The sequence below is a fragment of the Nilaparvata lugens genome, chromosome 8, assembly GCF_014356525.2.
Source record: "Nilaparvata lugens isolate BPH chromosome 8, ASM1435652v1, whole genome shotgun sequence".
In the NCBI taxonomy this organism is placed as follows: Eukaryota; Metazoa; Arthropoda; class Insecta; order Hemiptera; family Delphacidae; genus Nilaparvata; species Nilaparvata lugens.
The window spans coordinates 42,965,804-42,985,732 of record NC_052511.1 but is presented as its reverse complement, the minus strand read 5'-3'; the positions used below and the strand labels follow the sequence as shown (position 1 = coordinate 42,985,732).

The following is a 19,929-nucleotide window of genomic DNA, read 5'->3' as shown; positions in this document are numbered from 1 at the left end:
GGGAACTTGGCTAGTACCCTGGCGCAAAAATCCGCCATCTTGTTAGGAAGCGCCGCATTGTAATAGTATTGATGGGAGGTTCGGATCACTTTAATGATCCGGATCAATTGATCTCGTTCACTGCCACGAGCCAATCAGAAGACCAGGATTGGAACTTCCTAAGGTTACGTGACGTGTCTAGTATTTGCGCCTTGTAAAATAATAGCATTGGTTGGAGTGTTTGATTTACAGTTTCCATTCTGTACCTGTTCTGTGCTAGTGGTTCGGAATAAGTATTAAACGGTGTACACACGTACGTTTGCCTCGGGTGAGCATACGTGTATGGGCTTGCATTCGCACGTGTGGACACTGTTCGCTGAGGCATGTGGGCGAACCGGAACCCTGTCGGTATTTTGGCGTGCTCAAAGGCGCCTCGGGCGAGCATTGAATGTACGTGTGGACGCGATTTTGCCATACGGGTGAGGCAAAACGTAAACATTGAAGGCGTCATAACCTAATTCCAATGAATTAGGTTAATGAATGACAAATCAAATTGTGATCCAATAACTAATTGTAAATTCTAGGATATGTGGATTGTCAAATATTTAAATAGAAACATGCATGGAGTATATAATTCGTATCATGATTAACAAATTTAGAACTGCATAATTTAAGTGAAAAAAGCTTCTCTACAGGGTTCCTACTAGGAAGTATAGCTCAAATATTATTTACTGTGGCTATCAAATCATCTTGTGTTTGTTTCATGTTATCAATCAGAGTTGTTAATTAAAATTGTAATCTTCAATATGATATTATACGTTTTAGATAGCTAGGCTATCTATATAGAGATTTATACAAACTTTGAACTAGTATTCCCTTGAAGGTAAATCTTGAAGTAATCTTTGGAGAATCTTGTTTTGTCATGTGTATGAGCATAGTTAGTTTAAAATGGGCAGCAATTTAGTATTTGATTCAATTTATGGCTAAGTTTCTTAAAGAAGACTGTCAATTTTGTGAGACAGTGTTAAGTGCTTTGATTAGGTCATCAAAACCTCTGGAATTATTGTAGAATTTTTCTTTTTTTGAGATTCTGAATAGATATTGGAAACCAACAAATGAATCGCCTAATGGCAAGAATCTCAAAGTTAGAGCCAATCGTTCTTGTGGAGTTATTGCTCCCCTCATGATGATATCATTTTTTGTTTAGATAACTAGTTGAATTAGATTCAGTATATAACAACATAATGTTTTGACAACCTAAGAAAGATTGAATTGTCAATATTATGTCATGTAGCAATTATTTCCTTACTTCAACCTACAATCGTTCAACCCACCAACATCGTTTGTCAAGTTTTATTTTTGATTTTATTATATAAGTCATTGAAATAAAATGATACTGCTGCAATTTGTGATAACTATCTTCAATGATGGAATGACGCCATTGTTGTCATGTTGTGGAAAATCTACATTGACCATGTCTTCGTGTCGTCTGCAAATCAGTTAGCTTTTTGAATGCTGAGGCATACGTGGATCGCGTCCACAAGGACGTACAGTGAATGTTGAGGCATATGTACATACGATTGTTCGCGCGAATCTGTACGGACGTGTGTACAAGGCTTTACTGTCTAAGGAATCAGTATTTTGAACTTCAGGACAATATAATATTGAAACGTTTTATGTTGACAGCATTGCAATATTTTTTTCCTGATTAATGGAATAATAAAAGTAACAGATCTATAGTTTTTCTTCCAAAGATTGTAATGATGAGAGCAATCATCATAAAATTACTGAATTGGTTTAAATGAATGAGTACAAGAAGAACGAGTAGATGGATCTATTTTAATGTAACTTGAAGCGTAAATTGAAAGTAGAAAAGTATCAAATCACGATCTGCGTGACAATGGTTTCGCGTTGATGAATGCTTTACACAAAGTCACGCTCACCGTGATTCGATCATCTAATATATAAAAATATCATGAGTCAAGTCGATAATCTGATATATTAAAATTATTATGAATTAAATTCAACCAGTAGAAATAAAATATTTCCAACGCCATGAACGCCAAAAGGGCAAAGTTAGTAGACAGTCTGCTGTCTACTATCTACTAACGTTTCCAAAAGGGTATGTTTTAAGAGATCATTTATTCAATCTATCAATTTTTATTGAATAATAATTTTTAAAGATAAGCACTCACCCATCTTTGCTAGTGTCGACAATGCCAGCGAGAAGTTTTGATAGAAGTTTCATTACTGTTTGGATCCGGAAGAAGACCTAAATATCCCTGAACGAAGTCTTTTGCGCTCATATACCGTTCACCATTGTGTTCAATGTGAGCATACTGCAAGCAAATGCAACAAAGTAATATTAGGGATAGATTGAATTACTAATTCATAGTAACTACATGGTGCGCCAGAGAAACTTACTTATTTGAAAGGTCAATAAAAACAAAAGTACTTCAGATATTGTTTTGATCTTTTTTTATATGAGAATACAATATCTCAATTTTTTCCATCCAGTCTTGAGAATGAGATCAGACCAATGGCGACCCCCATTGCGCATACACTGAAGAAGTCGATTTTTTAAATTTCGTTGCAGTATATCAATCGGTATGTTGGCAATGGCGTCGCGAATGTTGTTCTTGTGGTCGATCGACATGAACCAGAGATTTCAAAATAACCCCCTAAAAACAATCGCATTGACGAATCGCATGTGGAAATGAGCCCTGTCACTAAAAATAATGACCGCGTCTTCAGGCAGGTTGTCAATCAGCATATCACATGCATTTTGACGGGAAACAATATCGCGTTCAGTCAATTCTTGAACAACAGCCAATTTATAGGGAAGAAGTTGAAGGTTTTCATGGAAAATTCGTCAAACAGTAGGGTCAGAAATTGCCATAGCAGCTGGGTGTTTGCGAGCCGAACGCCTGGGAGAACGCACAACTGACCACCTCACTCTTTCGATATTTTCTGGAGTTCTGATGGTCGTCGAAGTCCATTTCTGGGTTTAGCGACACTTCCACACTCCTGAAATGAATTAACCCACTACAGAATCGAATTATGGCCAGGAACGAGTCTGTGGGGAGGAATTTCAAATCGAGCGCGGAAGGTGACCTAGAAAAGAAGCTCCCAACTGCGAAGGCCCGCTGCTCTCTAGACCAGAGCATGATGGCTAATTTACTTGAGGGAGGATAAATTGAGAACTTCCCCTTCAAGATGAGCCCCCTCCTGACCCTCTACACGACCAATTCAATGTACGGGATTTTTTCAAATAAGTAAGTTTCTCTGGCGTACCTTGTACAATATATTCACTTATCGATTCTGGCTGTAATTATCAACAATAGGTAAATTATCAATTATTAAATGAATTTTACGAAGTAAGAAATGAATTACAAAACAAAATAAAGATGAAATGCAATTTGATGATAATAATGTCATATTGTATTGAATCTACATAAATCGGAGAAATTTCAACATACTAATGCGAATTTTTGGTAAAGGGTATGTTTAATGATGCCCTAACTCATAGCATTTGACAGGGAAGATGACAACAAATGAAAAAGACATACATATAAATGAAGGAAAATCTACAGGATATAAACGCTAACAAAACTCTACAATGTAGATAGGAAATAAGAATGAATGAGAGATTGTTTTGATTCACAGAGCTCGGAATATCATGAGAAATCTATCAAAAAGCGATAAGGCTGGAGGGTGAAATCCGTGTCATGTGCCACGGGAAAGGAATTAAGATAATCTGAGGTGGAAAATGTAATTTCCTTAGAACATCGTGATCAATCTCAAAAGCTTGGCTGATGTAAATATTCCACTATTCAATATTGAATTGATTCAATTTTGATTTCGTATATGTGTTATTGATGGAATTAATTGGAAAAATATTCAACACTTAATTTGAATGATATAATTTGTCTAGCAGATACCCGTCTAGAATTAAAACTACTGCAATTGTTAAAAATAAATTATTAGATGGCAAAATTTGTTTTAATATTACAGAAATATGTATGAAATTGATAGTTATTGTGAAAATTATAATTAAATATTGTGGTGAATTACCTTATTGAAGATTTTCTGTAGCTGTTCTGTATTAGCCCGCTTTGGATAACTTCCTGATGACTGAAACAATACAATAAATTATAATATGGACTACATATTTTGGCAATATACTAGATATACAAGAAACATACTTTACATAGAACAAGTACTGTAAGTGGATGAACTGACAAGTTAATTATTAAATGTATTAAAAATGATAAGTCAATAAAGGATGATAAAATGAAGGATGAGATAATGGATAAAATAACATTAAAAATAGTTGCCACAAAACATTTTTTTTTTCATTTTAAATAGTGTGAGCTTCAGGACATTCCTAGGTAACGTGTTTAGAAGAGGTTTGAAAGCAAGAGTTGAATGGGATTGCGGGGCTGTACCCACAATGATATGCACCGAATATACTGTATAATGTTTCTAGAAAGTTTGATTGTATGGTATGAGATGTTGTGGTATTTCTCCATAATTGGAAGAATAAGATGTTGATATTGTCAATACCACTTTAATTTATTCGAAAATTGACTCATAATACAGAACCAGGTTTCATGGTAATACCTATCACATCTACAGCTGAACTAATGTGTTTGTTATTGTTGAAGGAATTTCCTGTTCCTTTAACAATAACAAATACATTACGGTAGTTCAGCTGAAGATGTGGTAGGTATTAACATGAAACCTGGTTCTGTAATATGCATTAATTTTCAAATAAATTAAAGTTGTGTTGAGAATATTAACATCTTATTCTTTCAATTCCTAGAAAGTATAAATTTAAAATCTGTAAATGTTAGTAAGAAAAAGATGGCAACGTTCTCTTCTGCTGGCAGTGCAGGAAGACAATTGAATTGAAATATTTTTATGATGTTTTATTGTAGTTATGGTAAATTATTATTCTTTATATACTTTGTACGATTTTTAATACTGCTTGTTAATATTCTTATTTTCGTAAAAATAAATTGCAATTCAATAATGAATATAATTAAAATTTTCCTTGGAAATGGCCTGTGAAAATAAAATAATGAATTATTTTGAAACAAACAGAATTTGATATTGTAAAGCATACCTCTTGTTCAAAAACCATTATCCCAAATTATCTATGTTCAATAATTCAGCGTTATTAATAGATATTTTATGTCACTTTATACACGGTTTACACTTTAAAAAACACATATAATACTTGATTTAATACTGATTAATTTTACACACTATCCGAAGAACAAGACACTAGGTACCCCACACGAATCAGAAATCCTACTAACAATATATAATACGTAATGGGTCTACCAAGTAGAAAATAGAACAGGAGGATCCACATTTTTTGTGTTTTAACGTGAGTGATAGAAAAAATAAAAACGAAGGGTGTTTCGAAATTGTTTACAAAGAGGGAATTCGACCAAGGCTCAATGACGAATGTTACAAGGAGTTAATCTGTTAATAGAATTGGTAATGATGACATCAATGCACGATATCTTAATCATGCAAGCGAGAAACTGGCGAAAATAGCTGTAATTTTGTGAGAAGATAAGATGTAGTTTTACGCACGAAGTCAACTATCAGACCGCGAATCACAATCGACTCACGAGACCAAAGAATGGAGCGTTATGATGAAAACTACAGAAAAAATACTGAATCTGTATCAAACAAAATTATAATACAGCAACGTTATCACAGATTGTACAGAATCATCTATCAATATATCCAATACTCGAGGAGGTAATGAACTATTTTTATCTCCCATAAGTTGTTGACAGCTAAGTATATAAACAGAAGACATCCACACGTGGGAATTCCTTCACGACTTCACTTGCTGCTATTTACATTAAACTTATAATCACAAGAATTTAAAGATAGTCATTAATTGTTTGTATACCATAAGTAAGTAGTATTATTCAATACAGAGAATGGGGAGACATGTTATGAGGAAGCCTAAGTAAATTGATAACGGACTAATATGATTGTGTTTAAAATAACTGAAGTATTTTCCATTGTCTATAGATTATGAATGCTTGATCAAGGACTAGTTCACAAATGGAGAGAGGACAGGAGATGATATTTGTAAAAAATATAAAAGGTAAGTCTATTGATTATGGATTAGATTTCTCTATTTATTTAGATTACGATATATACTGGCATGAATCAAGTTTACAATAATTTAAACTGTATCTAACTATTCAATGAATGTTACCAAGTATGAATATCGTAGAAACTCTAAAAATTAATAAGGAGTATAATTGGAAGATGATAATAATAAAGCTGTATCTACATAATTTTAAAAAGTTTGAACATTTTAATAGAAGATTATTCTTGGGAAAGAACACCTGATTATATTCTTCCCGTCAACACAAGAACGCCAGATAGATATTATGTAAAAATATAGGTGTTCTCATATTACCTCAATTTTGAAAACTGAGATGACATGTAATATCAATTTAAAAAAACATAAGTCTTTTTATCGATCAATTATTTTAGTTTCTATTACATAATCGTTATCCAAAATTCCTGATAAAATCTTGAAAATCTTCATGACACTGACAAGTGTTAGTAATAGTGTTATTACAGTCGTACACACTGATATAAAAGCTATTGCAGTTGGAGCACAAGTAGCTAGGGCCACGAAATTACAGTTCAGATTTAGCACAAATAAATGGAAACTGAGATAACGCTTATATAACTGCAATGAACTGGGAGTGGAAAATTATGTCAGTGGATTGCTTTCAAACCAATCTTCACATGCTAAAATTAACAGAATTTTAATATTCTACAATAATTGCTGAAATAGCATTGATCAATATTGCTATGAGAAATTAGAGATAATATCTGCATCCCTCCAGAGCCAAAAGGAATGATTATTGTTTTTTTTTAATAACGTTTAACTTACTACTGTTTTGCAGATACTACACTTCCTTCTGAGTTCTGGACAAATATATTATTGGGATGTATTACACTATGAGGGCGGAGATAAACTGAATTATTATACTTTGAATTGTAGTACTATGGAATAATGAAAATCAAAGCAATTTATATTGACATCAAATTAAATAGAATATTTAAAATTTCAGTTGTTTTATGATTAATGTGGAAATGTTTTACATTTTATTTCATTTTACAACATATTTCAATAAGAAGTATCTTAGAAGTGCATGGATTTGATTAAATTTGTATTAGTTTGTCTGTAGCAATGCCAATTGCTTTATGAGATTGTAAAACTCTATGTTAGAAAGGTTTTGTTTTTAAAAAGCAGATAAGATTCGGTCAAGCCCAATTTTATTGGGCAATTAAAATTTCAAATAGACTACATAGTTTGCAATGTTTAGAGAAAGCCATAACTTCAATCAATTTTTTGTTTATTGTATTATGAAGTTGAAAAAATCAACAAGTGAACCAGAGTGATTGAATATAAAATGTGTTTTAGAATCGTATTTTAAAAGATACGGCTTTAATCAGAAAGCTAAAAAATTATCAATATCAAGTTCAAAAATGTCCCTCAATCATGTAAATGAACTCTGACTATCTGCATGAAAAACTCGATATTAAACATACAACAAATAGAACCATATTGCGTTTTTGTTTTCTTTGATATTTTGATGTTATTTTTCATTATTGATAAATACCATTAATTGGACATAAATTTCCTAATAGTTACCATAGGCCTAATGATGTCTACTGTTTTTAAAGTATGATAGGCCTAGTTCATTACATTACACTAGTGTGATGCATTAGCTTTACATTTGGTGAATGCAATGCATTTACAATGTATTTAAGTATATATTGCTTAATCTTTACAATGATTCTGTTGGAATGCTATATTCTGTATGTAGGTGTAACTTGACAAACTTTCAGGCAACAGTCATAACTTTTTCTTTTACATTGCATTTAATTTTGATTTAAATTTAATTTGAAGTCTACTAAATAGAATTTTTATTATACTGTAGAAGTTTTTACACCCCTAATAAACATCACCTAAATAATTGTTTTTAATATATGAGGAGATTCCGGCCCTTGTATAGAACTGAACAGATTGATTTAGAGTTGTGAAAGATAAATGGATGAACTGGTTTCACAAAAAATAAAAGAAGCACTCAAAAAAGTTATGGGTAAACAATACACAATATGTACCTGACAAATTTTAGACTATTGTATCATTCTTTCATATCATCCACCTATATTTTGAAAAAAAAAACTATATGAAACAGAATTTGAATTCAATGATTGTAGTTGAGAGTCTTGGGCTAGAAGTGCATTAGGTTATCTGATGATCCAAGGTCAAGAGAGAGACAGACAACCAACTGCACATAATTTATGGGACTAATCAAATTGGAACGTCTTACACAACAATTTGTGAGGACCCATTAGAATGACATGATAATAGTGGAAATAGGCTATTCCATGATTGAATCGCTGTTACCAACTAAACTAATTCACGTTCTATTCGGAGCTTTATCCAGGAATTAAATTACAATTCATGTAGCCTATTCGATTTAATCTTATAATTTATGATTTTAGAATTACATCAAGAAATATGAAATAATAAATTTCACCAAGTTATACTAGTTATTGATGTATTAAAAATATCAACAACTGTTTTAGAAGGTATTTTGTGAATTTTAATAACTTTGTAGAACATTTAAAAATAAAAGTAGAGCTCCTAACCAATTGAGTTTGAATGCTTACTAACTGGCGAATAATTTCAACATTGGTCGAAATATTTATCTCTTCGAATTGTTTATCTTTCTAAGAAAATCAAATTTTAAACTATGAATATTATCATGAAACAATAATTTCATTAGGCTATATAATGATAACTCCAGAAGAATGGAAAAATTACACACCCTAATAACCCTAATTGGATACCTTTAAATTTTTATTTATATACTTCCAACTGTCTAATGCAGGGTGTCTACAGAGGAAGGACCGAAGGTGCAGACTGCGTCATTGAAATTTGGGGGTGGCTAGATTGAAAAAAAACTTGGAGGTCGTAAAACAAGATCAGCAGTGTACTTGCTAGGCGTGACCTTATTTGTGGGGGGGAGGTGTATATTGTGGCATTGGGCTTGAGAATGGTGGGCACCCTCGGTTAATGGTAACAAAGATGATTTCGACTAATGATTGGGGCTTCATTTTTAGTGGTGTCACAAATCACGCAGCAGATGATTGTGTTGCACATGACGGTCAGTAAGTGGAGTTGACCTCTAGCAGGGACACCTCCCCCCCAAGACATGGATGCACCCCCCTATATTGGAGGAATTTCAGCTGCTGTTACCATCCCTCCCGCGTGGATTGCAAAACCCCCAAAAATGTCGTCAGTAGTATTATAAACAACTGCTGACCTATTTTGAACCTCTAAGATTTGATTTTTAGCCCTTCAAGTCTGCGTCCAAGTCCGAATCCCCCATCTGTGGGCACCCCTGCCTTGAGCCTTTAACACATTACTTCAAATCTTCTCTGTTATGTGGGACGACCGTTCATTTTAATTAACTAACCACTTGATAATTCTCAAGTGGCTTAAGAATTCTTCTACTTCCTTTGCCATCCCGCGTAACGGCAACGGTTCTCAGTGGTGTGCGCAAGACAAAGTGCGGTCAAATTCTAATTGTAATTAATTTTGGAGAACTAATCAAAGAAGGCTTCTCAGAGACATTTGGAGATTGGTTCTCATGCAATTAATAACAATTAAATTTAACCATCTTTTGTGCAACCGGGCATATAAGTGGTCACTCGCCCAATGAGTGTACGGTGCGTCCCTCTATTACTAGTAGATGTTAAATCTCATTATTTCAGAGACCCTAACCCATCTTTTGTGCAACCGGGCATATAAGTAGTCACTCGCCCAATGAGTGTACGGTGCGTCCCTCTATTACTAGTAGGTGTTAAATCTCATTATTTCAGAGACCCTAACCACCCTATTAATTGAGAGAGATACCACCCTAGCCACTGGATCAATTCCAAGGGGCCAAGGCTAAAATCAATTTTTTGAAGAATATGTATAAAAAAATGTTGATAATCATGATCAAAATTTTAAATGGAAAAATTAAAGTCAAATGGGACGATCGATTAATGGTAAATAGCATAATTATTAAAATATAATCTTAGAGTAAAATTTACTGTGGTCTAGTAGGCTACTTTGATACTAAAAATTGATCAATACCTATGTTTACAAAATACAATATACGTTGAGTTGAAATTAGATTTCACACCACACTTCCCCTAAATCAAAAATATATTTCAATCTTTGACCCAACCTTTTTCCAAATAAAAACCCACAGAAGCCTAATTAAAAATGTAAATGATACCTAGCATGTTAAAAGTATAGCGTCTACGGTATCTAATTAAGCTTACTTTAGTTAAACCAATGTAACTTGACATTTTCAACTTGACATCTAGTGTATTAAATGAAATGAATAATAATGATTCACAAGTAGTATAGGCATACTATAATATTATTATCTTGGCAGTAAACAGTAGGCAGTATAAATATGAAAAGGAAGCGGCTTATTAGCCTGTAACAAAGAGCCCAACTTAATAGAATCTGATCTGTAATCTATTGAGGAAACCGAATACAGTGATAAAAAATTGGATAAATTTAAAGCAAAGTATAGAATGAAAAACTATAAGATACAAAAGAAATTTAACAGTATTGATTAGATTTAAGGCTCACCTCGTAACAGGATGCTTTGACTAACAAGAGATTTGTTAACCAGTCCTTAATCATTCCTGAAGTGTGCATCTGCAAAATAAACAAATTTCCTTAACTGAGACTATCTAAAACACTTGACAATTTTTAAGGTACAAATAATTTCATTCTAATTCAAAAACTTAACCTGATTGCGTCTGCTACCTTGAAATACTCACGAGCTCGCAAGTCGAAAAGGGATGTCACGCAGGTGTACCAACCAATAAAATTCTACAAAATTGATTACATTGACATGATTTGAAGTATTCACACATTTCAAGGTTAAAGCTCTCCGTCATTATACTCTGTTAATTATACAAATTAACTGTAAAATTATTCTTTTGAAACTCATTCTTGACTATGAAAGCGTTTTAAATGATACATTTTTATCTCTGAAATTATACTCCTATTCTATAATTGAAAAAGATCAGCTGATACTCTTGATAGTCCGTTTATGCGTTTACAGCTGAAACTGACAGAATACAGGTTATGTGTCTGTGTCCAAATTCTAAAGTTTTTTTAAAACCTCCAAATTGTCTAGTTTTTTGACATTTTGATAGAATGACTTTAGAATTTTCTCAGTGACAGTGATTCTATTACTGCTAGTAAGTGCGATTGTTTAAAGTAATGAACTATAATTTAGAAGAAATGGGAACCACTGAAATTGATGTAAAAAACATCAGATACCCCTTTTGTGTTGTTTGGACGCCACTTCCAGTATTATCGTAAGTAAATTTGAATTTTTTTCAGCGAAGATAAAGCGTATAGAATGTGTAAGTAATATGAGCCTTCAATTGCATCTTATATGCCAGTTATTGATTCTTGTCATTTTACTTTCTAAAGTAGTTTCAAGTGTTAATAAGCAATCCCTTATTAATGCAAGCTAAACATGGAAACTTGAGTTGAATTTGTTGTCCAACATCCAATGTTGAATACGACATTAGACCGTGAATGGGGATGTTGAATGTCTGGTCGCATATTAGAAGTAGCCTAGTCTAGTTTGACGATTTGACACAAACTTGATGTCCAACACTAGATTTTGTTTTCAATCGACTAGACTGAAGCTGAAGAACAAGTCGATTCCAACTGTTCTTGAGGTATGAATTATTTTGTAATAAAAACGGAATAGTGAATATCTGTTGGGCTGCACTTTAGTATATGGGTCGCGGAATCTTGCATTGAGACCTACATAGATCGATAGAGGAGGTCAAGACGAGATCAACCATGTATAACATTGTTGTCGATTTTCAAGGATTAGCTGAAAAAAAACATGGCGGAAAGTTCAAAATTTGTATATAAATTTTTATTTTTTAAAATTTTTTTATGACTACAATATGTTTTAAACTAGTTCAATCTTATGTAAAATTAGACGAGGAATCCAATGAAACAAATTTCAGGTTTATAACTTCAGTAGTTTTTGAGATATTGCAAAAAATGTGAGAAAAAGTGCAAATTTTTTGTTTAAAAGAGGTGAACCTGTTTTCATGGTGATTGATAGGTATTTTAAACTATTATATTTAGTAGAATGATAAATTCTAAAGAAAAAATGTCCAGTCACTTGATAAACTCAAAATTGTTCGAGATATTTGGGCTAATATATTGCAACTCCTTGCACCTAGGGAGAACTTAGGTTAGAAAAAGCTTAGATTAGGGAAAGCTTAGGTTAGGAAAAGCTAGGGTCAGGAAAAGCTTAGGTTAGGGAAATCTTAGTTTAGGAAAAGCTTATATTAGGAAAAAAGCTCAAGTTTGGAAAAGCTTAGATTAGGAAAAGCTCAGGTTGGGAAAAGCTTAGGTTAGGGGGAGCTGGGTCTGAGAAAAGCTTAGGTTAGGGAAAGCTTGGGTTAGGAAAACTTGCATTAGAAAGAGATCAACTTAGGAAAAGCTTAGGTTAGGAAGAAGCTTAGGTTAGGAAGAAGCTTAGGTTGGGAAAAGCTTAGATTAGGAAAAAGCTAAGGTTAGGAAAAGCATAGGTTAGGAAAAAGCTAAGGTTGGGAAAAGCTTAGGTTAGGGGGAGCTGGGTCTGAGGAAAGCTTGGGTTAGGGGAAGCTGGGTCTAAGAAAAGCTTAGGTTGGGCAAAGCTTGGATTAGGAAAACGTAGATAAGTAAAAGCTTAGGTTAGAAAAAGTTGAGGTTGGGAAAAGCTTTGGTTAGGAGAAGCTTGGGTTAGGTAAAGCTTAGGTTAGGGGAAGCTGGGTTTGGGAAAAGCTTAGGTTGGGGAAAGCTTGGGTTAGGAAAAGCTTAGATTAGAAAAAGTTTATGTTGGAAAAAACTTTGGTTAGAGGAGGCTGGGTCTGGGATAAACTAAGGTTAGGAAAAGCTTATATTAGGTAAAGCTTAGATTAGTAAAAGCTTAGGTTAGGAAAAGCTTAGGTTTTGGGAAGCTGGGTCTGAGAAAAGCTTGGTTTGGGAAAACTTAGATTAGAAAAAGCTTAGGTTAGGAAAAGCTTAGGTTAGAAAAAAGCTTAGGTTAGGAAAAGCTTAGATTATGAAAAATCTAAGGTTAGGGGAAGCTTAGGTTAGGAAAAGCTTAGATTAGGAAAAATCTAAGGCTAGGAAAAGCTTATGTTACCATTCACCTGGATCACCTGGCGACGACCTGATAGGTAAGATTTCAGGAGTCCTAATGAGACATCAGTGACCACATAAAACTCCAACTTGGACAGCAGAATGTGGTGGTCCACTGTGTCAAAAGCACGGCTCAAATCGCACAATGTCAAGCCTGTGAAACCTCTGCTCTCAAAGCTCTCAAGCACGACCTTCAAAAGACTTTCCACTGCCTGGGTTGTTGCTCTTTCATCCCTAAACCCGTACTGAGCATCCACCAACAGTCCAGCACTCTCAAAATACAAGCATAACTGTTCCTTGATTATGCTCTCAAAGATTTTGGAGAACACAGGTAAGATTGCAATAGGCCTGAAGTTACCCGGTAGATCAGTTGAACCCTTCTTGTAAATGGGTACAGTCTTAGCAATCTTTAGTACAGCAGGAAAAACACCCTCCACAATGCATGAGTTCAAGCAGAAAGTTAGAGGTACATGGATTGGAATGATGACTCTTTTTATGAGATTCACTGACAAATCGAAGAAGTCCTTACTTTCAGAATTTTTCAACTTACTCACAACATCCAACACTTTTTCACAAGTTACTGGGCAAAGCACAAATTTTGTTTCTGGCCTGGGCATAGCATTTAGGAACTGCATGGCAACTGAATCCACAAAGAAGGAATTGAATATATCAGGCTCTATACATGTGGTCCTCTGCTGCGAACTCATTTCTCTCTTGATCACCTTCCATGCTGCAGAGCACTTATTTTGCGAGGAGTTTATCTGCTGGGCATTTATTTCTTTTTTGGCTCTTAAGAGTCTCTCCTTGAAGTCCTTTTTCAGTGATATATATAACTGAATCAGCTGTCCTTAGATTTTTGTGGTGCTCATAAGCAAGAATGACCCAATTCTTGAGGACAGTTAATTCTTGACTCATCCAATGCGGCCTTGTCCTGTTCCTGGTCCACTTTTTTGCAGTCTGTAGCCTTTCTGGGAAGACACTGTCAAACAGGTACTTGAAATGGCTGAAGAATTTATTAAAGCTATCTTCTGGAAGACCAGGTGTCATAATTTCGTTCCAATCCACCAGATACAGCAGATGTTTGAAATAGTTTATCTGACTTTCAGTAACTGGATGCACAAGTTCCTTCTTAGGGGAACTACTGAAGATGTCAGAATAGGTGTCAGACAGTATCAGACATATAGCGTCATGGTCACTCAAAGCATAATTTTTTATAGAAACACTGTACAAACTCTCTGGTAAGTTGGTCGCCACATTGTCCAGACATGCATCCATCCTAGTAGGCTCACTCGCAGTGCAGTACAGGTTCAATGACCTCATTAGATTGACAAAACTAATTGTATTAGTAGCTGAAGCATCAAGGAAATTGAAATTGAAACCCCCTCCCAAAACAATGTGGTGGTTGGGCATTCTATTGAAGATGTAGAGAATGACAGATTCCAGATGTTCCAGAAAGTAATTTGGGTCACCATTGGGTGAACGGTATACACTTATAATTATATTAGCTTGGGCTCCAGCAAAGTGACACAAGCCAATTCAAAATGAAGCTCCTTACAGTGGTGATAAATATCCAGGTTCAAGTGTTTTGCTTTGTTATGGTCCAGTAAATCCTTTGACACAAAGATTGCAACTCCTCCATGTTTATGTGTGGTTCGACTAAAAGAGCTAACTAGTAGATAATCTTCAAAGTTTACCATCTTCAGCTGGTCCTCATATATCCAGTGCTCAACAAGGCATAATACTTTATAACTCTCCTTACAAATTGCCATTTCAATATCTAGTCTTTTAGCTAAATTAAGACACTGAACATTGCTAAACAGGACATTGAATCCGGGGTCAGAAACTTTAACACCGTTAGGCCCAGATTCAGAACTATACTGAGACTCAAGAAAATTATTGGATTCAGAAGCTAAGTATTTCCCCTTTTTGTGAAGCCTTCAAGTTTAAATTGCTGTTATTGCTACTTTGCTTTCTTGTGAAGTATTTTGCTACATAAGTATTTTTTGGTCAGAAATCTGCCTTATACACAATATCAAACTCACTATCCAGAACACCCACCTTGAATGAAGCATAAGAATCTGGGTGATTGAGACAAGTTTCTCAACAGTAGAATTACTAATTCTTTGATTCTTAAGAAATTCTGAAAGGCTCTCACAAGTAGTACCTGGTATGAATCTTGAGACAAAAAGAAATTTTTTGTGGTCCCTAATCGATAGATTCTCTACACCAATCAAACTAACAGTAATAAAGTACTTGTTTTTCCTGGTATTAGCATTACCAGTTGATTTCGGAGTAACAGAAATTTTAGTGTTCAATGCAGTTTCTTTCTGCGTATAGAATGTGTAAGTAATATTTGCCTTCAATTGCTTCTTATATGCCAGTTATTGATTCTTGTCATTTTACTTTCTAAAGTAGTTTCAAGTGTCAATAAACAAACCCTTATCAATGCCAGCTAAACATGGGAAAAGCTTAGGTTAGAAAAAACGGTACTTGAGTATTAAACGGAGGCCACTATTACGAAACGCGCCGCGGCACTTATAGAAGGTTAAATTGTTATATAGATGTTGTAGTAGAACTATTCTAGTATTGTTGTGAGTCGAGCGTTATCAGATGGGTCATGTGTCTACTCTGACCCTGACCTTGGCCTACTTGGAGGGGATTTTGCGAGTAGACACATGACCCATCTGATAACGCTCGACTCACAACAATACTAGAATAGTTCTACTACAACATCTATAACAATTTAACCTTCTATAAGTGCCGCGGCGCGTTTCGTAATAGTGGCCTCCGTTTAATACTCAAGTACCGAAAAAACTTAGGTTAGGGGAAGCTACGTTTGAGAAAAGCTTAGGTTAGGAGAAGCTTGGGTTAGGAAAAACTTAGGTTAGGAAAGCTTAGGTTAAAGGAGGCTGGGGTGGGATAAACTTAGTTTAGGAAAAGTTTAGCTTGGAAAAAGCTTAAGTTAGGTAAATCTTAGATTAGGGAAAGCTTAGGTTAGGAAAAACTAGGTTTGGGAAGAGCTTAGGTTAGGAAAAGCTTGATTTGATTCAATTATTTTTTACAATCTTTTAAAGCTTCTGAATTGCATTGGAAGCTGAATAAAATGTGATCCTCAATATTGGTCTGCACTATGCCTATGCAAACATATTGAACTCTTCTAAAGCTAAAATACTACATTTTCTTGTATTTTTTCCAAATATCTTAATAATCTATAGAATTTTCTAACCTCAAATCTATTTTAATGAATTCCCTGCAAAAATCCCAATGAGATTTAGCCAATTCAGTAGTCACTAAATGTAGTAAAAAAATTAAATATGAGAATTGATGAGTATTGAGTGTGCAATTTTTTTATTTTCCCAAATATCTCAAACAATTTTGAGTTTAGGCTATCCTGTGACCGGACATTTTTCGTTTAGAATTTATGATTCTACTAGATCCAATAGTTTAAAGTACCTATTAATCATCATGAAAACAAGTTAACCTTTTTTAAAGCAAAAAATTTGTACTTATCTGCACATTTTTTGCAATATCTCAAAAACTACTGAAGTTACGAACCTGAAATTAGTTTCATTGGATACCTCGTCAAATTTTACATAGATTGCACTAGTTTAAAACATATTGTAGCCATGAAAAAATTATTAAAAATAAAAATTGGTATAAAAATTTTGAACTTTCCGCCATGTTTTTTTTCAGCTAATCCTTGGAAATCGACAACAATGTTATACATGGTTGATCTCGTCTTGACCTCCTCTATCGATCTATGTAGGTCTCAATGCAAGATTCCGCGACCCATATACTAAAGTGCCTCCATCTGTTGAACGGGGCGTTTTTGGAAAAGTGTTATTCTTGATTTTGACCCATTTAACAGAGTTTACATATGGGTCACTCTGTATGGTTGATAATAATAAAATCCTTACCGTCAATTTTTTCTATTTTCAGATGGTTGTTTCCTTTTATCGGACACATGGGAATATGCACGTCATCAGGAGTGATAAGAGATTTTGCTGGACCGTACACTGTTACGGAGGATAACATGGCGTTTGGAATTCCAGTCAAGTATTGGAGGCTTGATGTCACTAAAGTGAACGGCGGCGCTGCAGCCTGGGATAGAGCGATTTCAGATGCGGCAGACGTTTATAAAACAAGAATGGTGAGAATTCTGAGTTCAAATAAATATGTTTCAAGTGGATTTGCAATGTTCAAAGTAATTATTCAATCATCAATAATTAAACTCTATGTTTCAAGAATCCACTCCAACAGTTCCATTCCAATAAAATCAATCTTTTCAATCAAAATTATAATTTTTCATTGAAAACGTATATTCTAATCAACTAATCTTTTTTTTTAATTCATGAGGTGAACTATACACTACCTAATAGGTGTGATTCTGATATATTTGTACCACGAAATAAAATATATATTTTTGGGTCTCTCCTTATTTTCAATTCTGATTTGAAACTTTTGTAATATCTTTGAATATTGTGTAATTTTGCAAATGACCTCGAATATTGTTAGCCAACATTCTATTGAATACTCATTTCAATAATAGTTCTACTTAAAGTCATATAAATACGAGGCTCATTTTTTGTACATTATGTACACTAGGAAAAGCCGTAGGGGGCAATTTTCACAGTGTAAGTGTAAGTTACTTCCAGTGAAGAAATTATTCTTCTATATTATGCATTCGTATTTTATTCATGGTCAATTGGCGGTTAAAAAAATGATTCTCGTATATAGGGCCTAAGTCAATATAAACCTCTCCCTAATGAAATCATCAACAGAACAATAACTCACTCGATTTCATTTGTATATATTTTTCAGTATAGAATACTTTATTATTATTATTTGTCTTACAAAGAGTAAATATCTTTTACAGCACAATCTTATCTGTGATAACTGTCATTCAATGGTGGCGATGGCTCTCAATAACATGTCGTACAACAAGAAAACCGGTTGGAACATGGTCAACCTTGCTGTCATGAGCCTTGCCTGCAGTCGTTATATAAGGTAAACCATAGTTGATATTATTGAATACAGTTATTGAAATAATAGGCAGTTTTTACTATAATTAGGTACTAAATAAACCATAAAGCCACATCTACATGTTGGCTCAATGAAGGCCAATGTCGGCCAGCGCGTGGATGGGTGGTTTGCCAGTGCTGGCCTCCATTGGGTTACGAGGCTGGGCCAACATGTAAATGCGGCATACTGGTTGCAGGGTATTTTATGAAATTTAAAAATCTTGTAGTAACATAACAATGTTGACTGAAATATGAGTACTAATAAGACTAACATACTGTCACAATACTAGCAGAACCTATTCAATAAATGTATAATTACAATATTTAGTAATTATGTTGTGGTCCATTATTTTTTCTATAATACAGTTGACATACTTTGTGAGTAGAAATCCCTGCTTTCCAAAGAATTTCTGGTCTGCTAGACAGAAATACCATTTGTTCTTATGGATATTTTCACATATTTTTAGTCTGCCAATGGGTGAACGTTCCTCATAAGAACCAATTGTATTCTCTTTCTGTCCAGCAAAGCAGACATTTTTTGAAAAACAGGGTTTTATAAGACTCGTTTCTTTGTTCAATAATCATATTTGAGAGAACATAATGAAAGTGGATTATTAAACAGCTCAAGAGAAAAATATGATAAAAGTAGAGTGTCAGTGAGATCATTATTTACCCAACATTGAGTTAGGTTAGTAGGAACATCTCTTCCCATAACTCTTGTAAGAAAATATAAATAGAAATACAAATCTCAGTACCCTTTTAAATTATTTTATCACAACATGTTTCGGACATTAATGCCATTTAATGGCATTACTCTTGTAAGAACATTAATTGAAATCAAAGTATCCATTAGAATTGTAAGTCAGATATTTCTCATTGCTGTAGACTACTCAGTTTATCCTCAATTTCAATTATTCGGATTTTAATGAATTTCTTGCTATTAATCTAATGTTTCTTCTTTTTTCCAGCTTTTGGGCATGGCTTCAAACATATCTCCCTGCAGTATTAATATATTCTCTATTTGTAGTAATTTTCTATTCCGGAAAAATATTCTCTTAGTTTTTCAACTGTCAAGCAATGTCTTCCCTCTGTTGAAAAGTTTTTTTTGAATGATTTTAATAATATTTTGGTTATAGGGTCCCGAATTGTGTATATGAGTGAGAATTTGGATGATATGTGTGATAAGTAGAATTAATAAAACTAATTGCATCTTACTTTGTGAGCTATGAAGCACATTTAGTTGGTAATTTTGAATAACAAAGAAATTGTAATTATCAATGTTGAATAGTATACATATGTAAGTATTTTTTTTTTGTTTTTACTCAGTATTTTTTGTTAGGCTATCAAAAAAAGCTTTTGTAATTCTTTTGTAGAGCTTTAATCAAATAAAATTGAACATGACTTCTACTAGTAACGGATCAACAACATTTGTATTTATGAATGAATCCATGACAACGAAAACATATGGTTTATCATATCATTCTACCCGGCTAGATTTTCGTGTTATCTTAGGGGCAAGATGACGGAGCGACACAGTGGACTCTTGTCCATCAGGGCGACGAATGTGAGTATACTCTGGGTTTGCCTCAATCAATTCAACTTCTTCTACTGATGAATCTTGCTTTGAAT

General features: G+C 34.0%; 2 protein-coding genes across 2 annotated transcripts in view; one reads left to right on the top strand and one right to left on the bottom strand.

The window, feature by feature from the left end:
• LOC111051168 (calcium-binding mitochondrial carrier protein Aralar1) overlaps positions 1–10,908 on the bottom strand; it is a 39,523-nt gene extending 28,615 nt beyond the window's left edge. The window contains 4 exon segments of the mRNA XM_022337601.2: positions 2,175–2,212; positions 2,214–2,318; positions 4,054–4,113; positions 10,700–10,908. Of these exon segments, the coding sequence (XP_022193293.2) occupies positions 2,175–2,212; positions 2,214–2,318; positions 4,054–4,113; positions 10,700–10,768 (272 nt within the window). The 5' untranslated portion in view covers positions 10,769–10,908.
• Positions 10,909–10,972: 64 nt separating this feature from the next.
• On the top strand, positions 10,973–19,658 carry LOC111051164 (transmembrane protein 222). Its single transcript, XM_022337593.2, has 4 exons — positions 10,973–11,439; positions 17,219–17,429; positions 18,156–18,286; positions 19,269–19,658. The coding sequence occupies exons 1-4, from the start codon at positions 11,342–11,344 to the stop codon at positions 19,357–19,359; spliced, it is 531 nt and encodes a 176-aa protein (XP_022193285.2). The 5' UTR covers positions 10,973–11,341; the 3' UTR covers positions 19,360–19,658.
• The last annotated feature ends 271 nt before the right edge of the window (positions 19,659–19,929 follow it).

Bases quoted from the DNA above. Each gene is read 5' to 3' on its own strand.
- LOC111051164 (XM_022337593.2), top strand. From the start codon at position 11,342: ATGAACTATAATTTAGAAGAAATGGGAACCACTGAAATTGATGTAAAA. The intron at 17,430-18,155 runs GTGAGAATTCTG...TATCTTTTACAG, and splicing joins ACGTTTATAAAACAAGAATG to CACAATCTTATCTGTGATAA. The intron at 18,287-19,268 runs GTAAACCATAGT...TCTTTTTTCCAG, and splicing joins GCCTGCAGTCGTTATATAAG to CTTTTGGGCATGGCTTCAAA.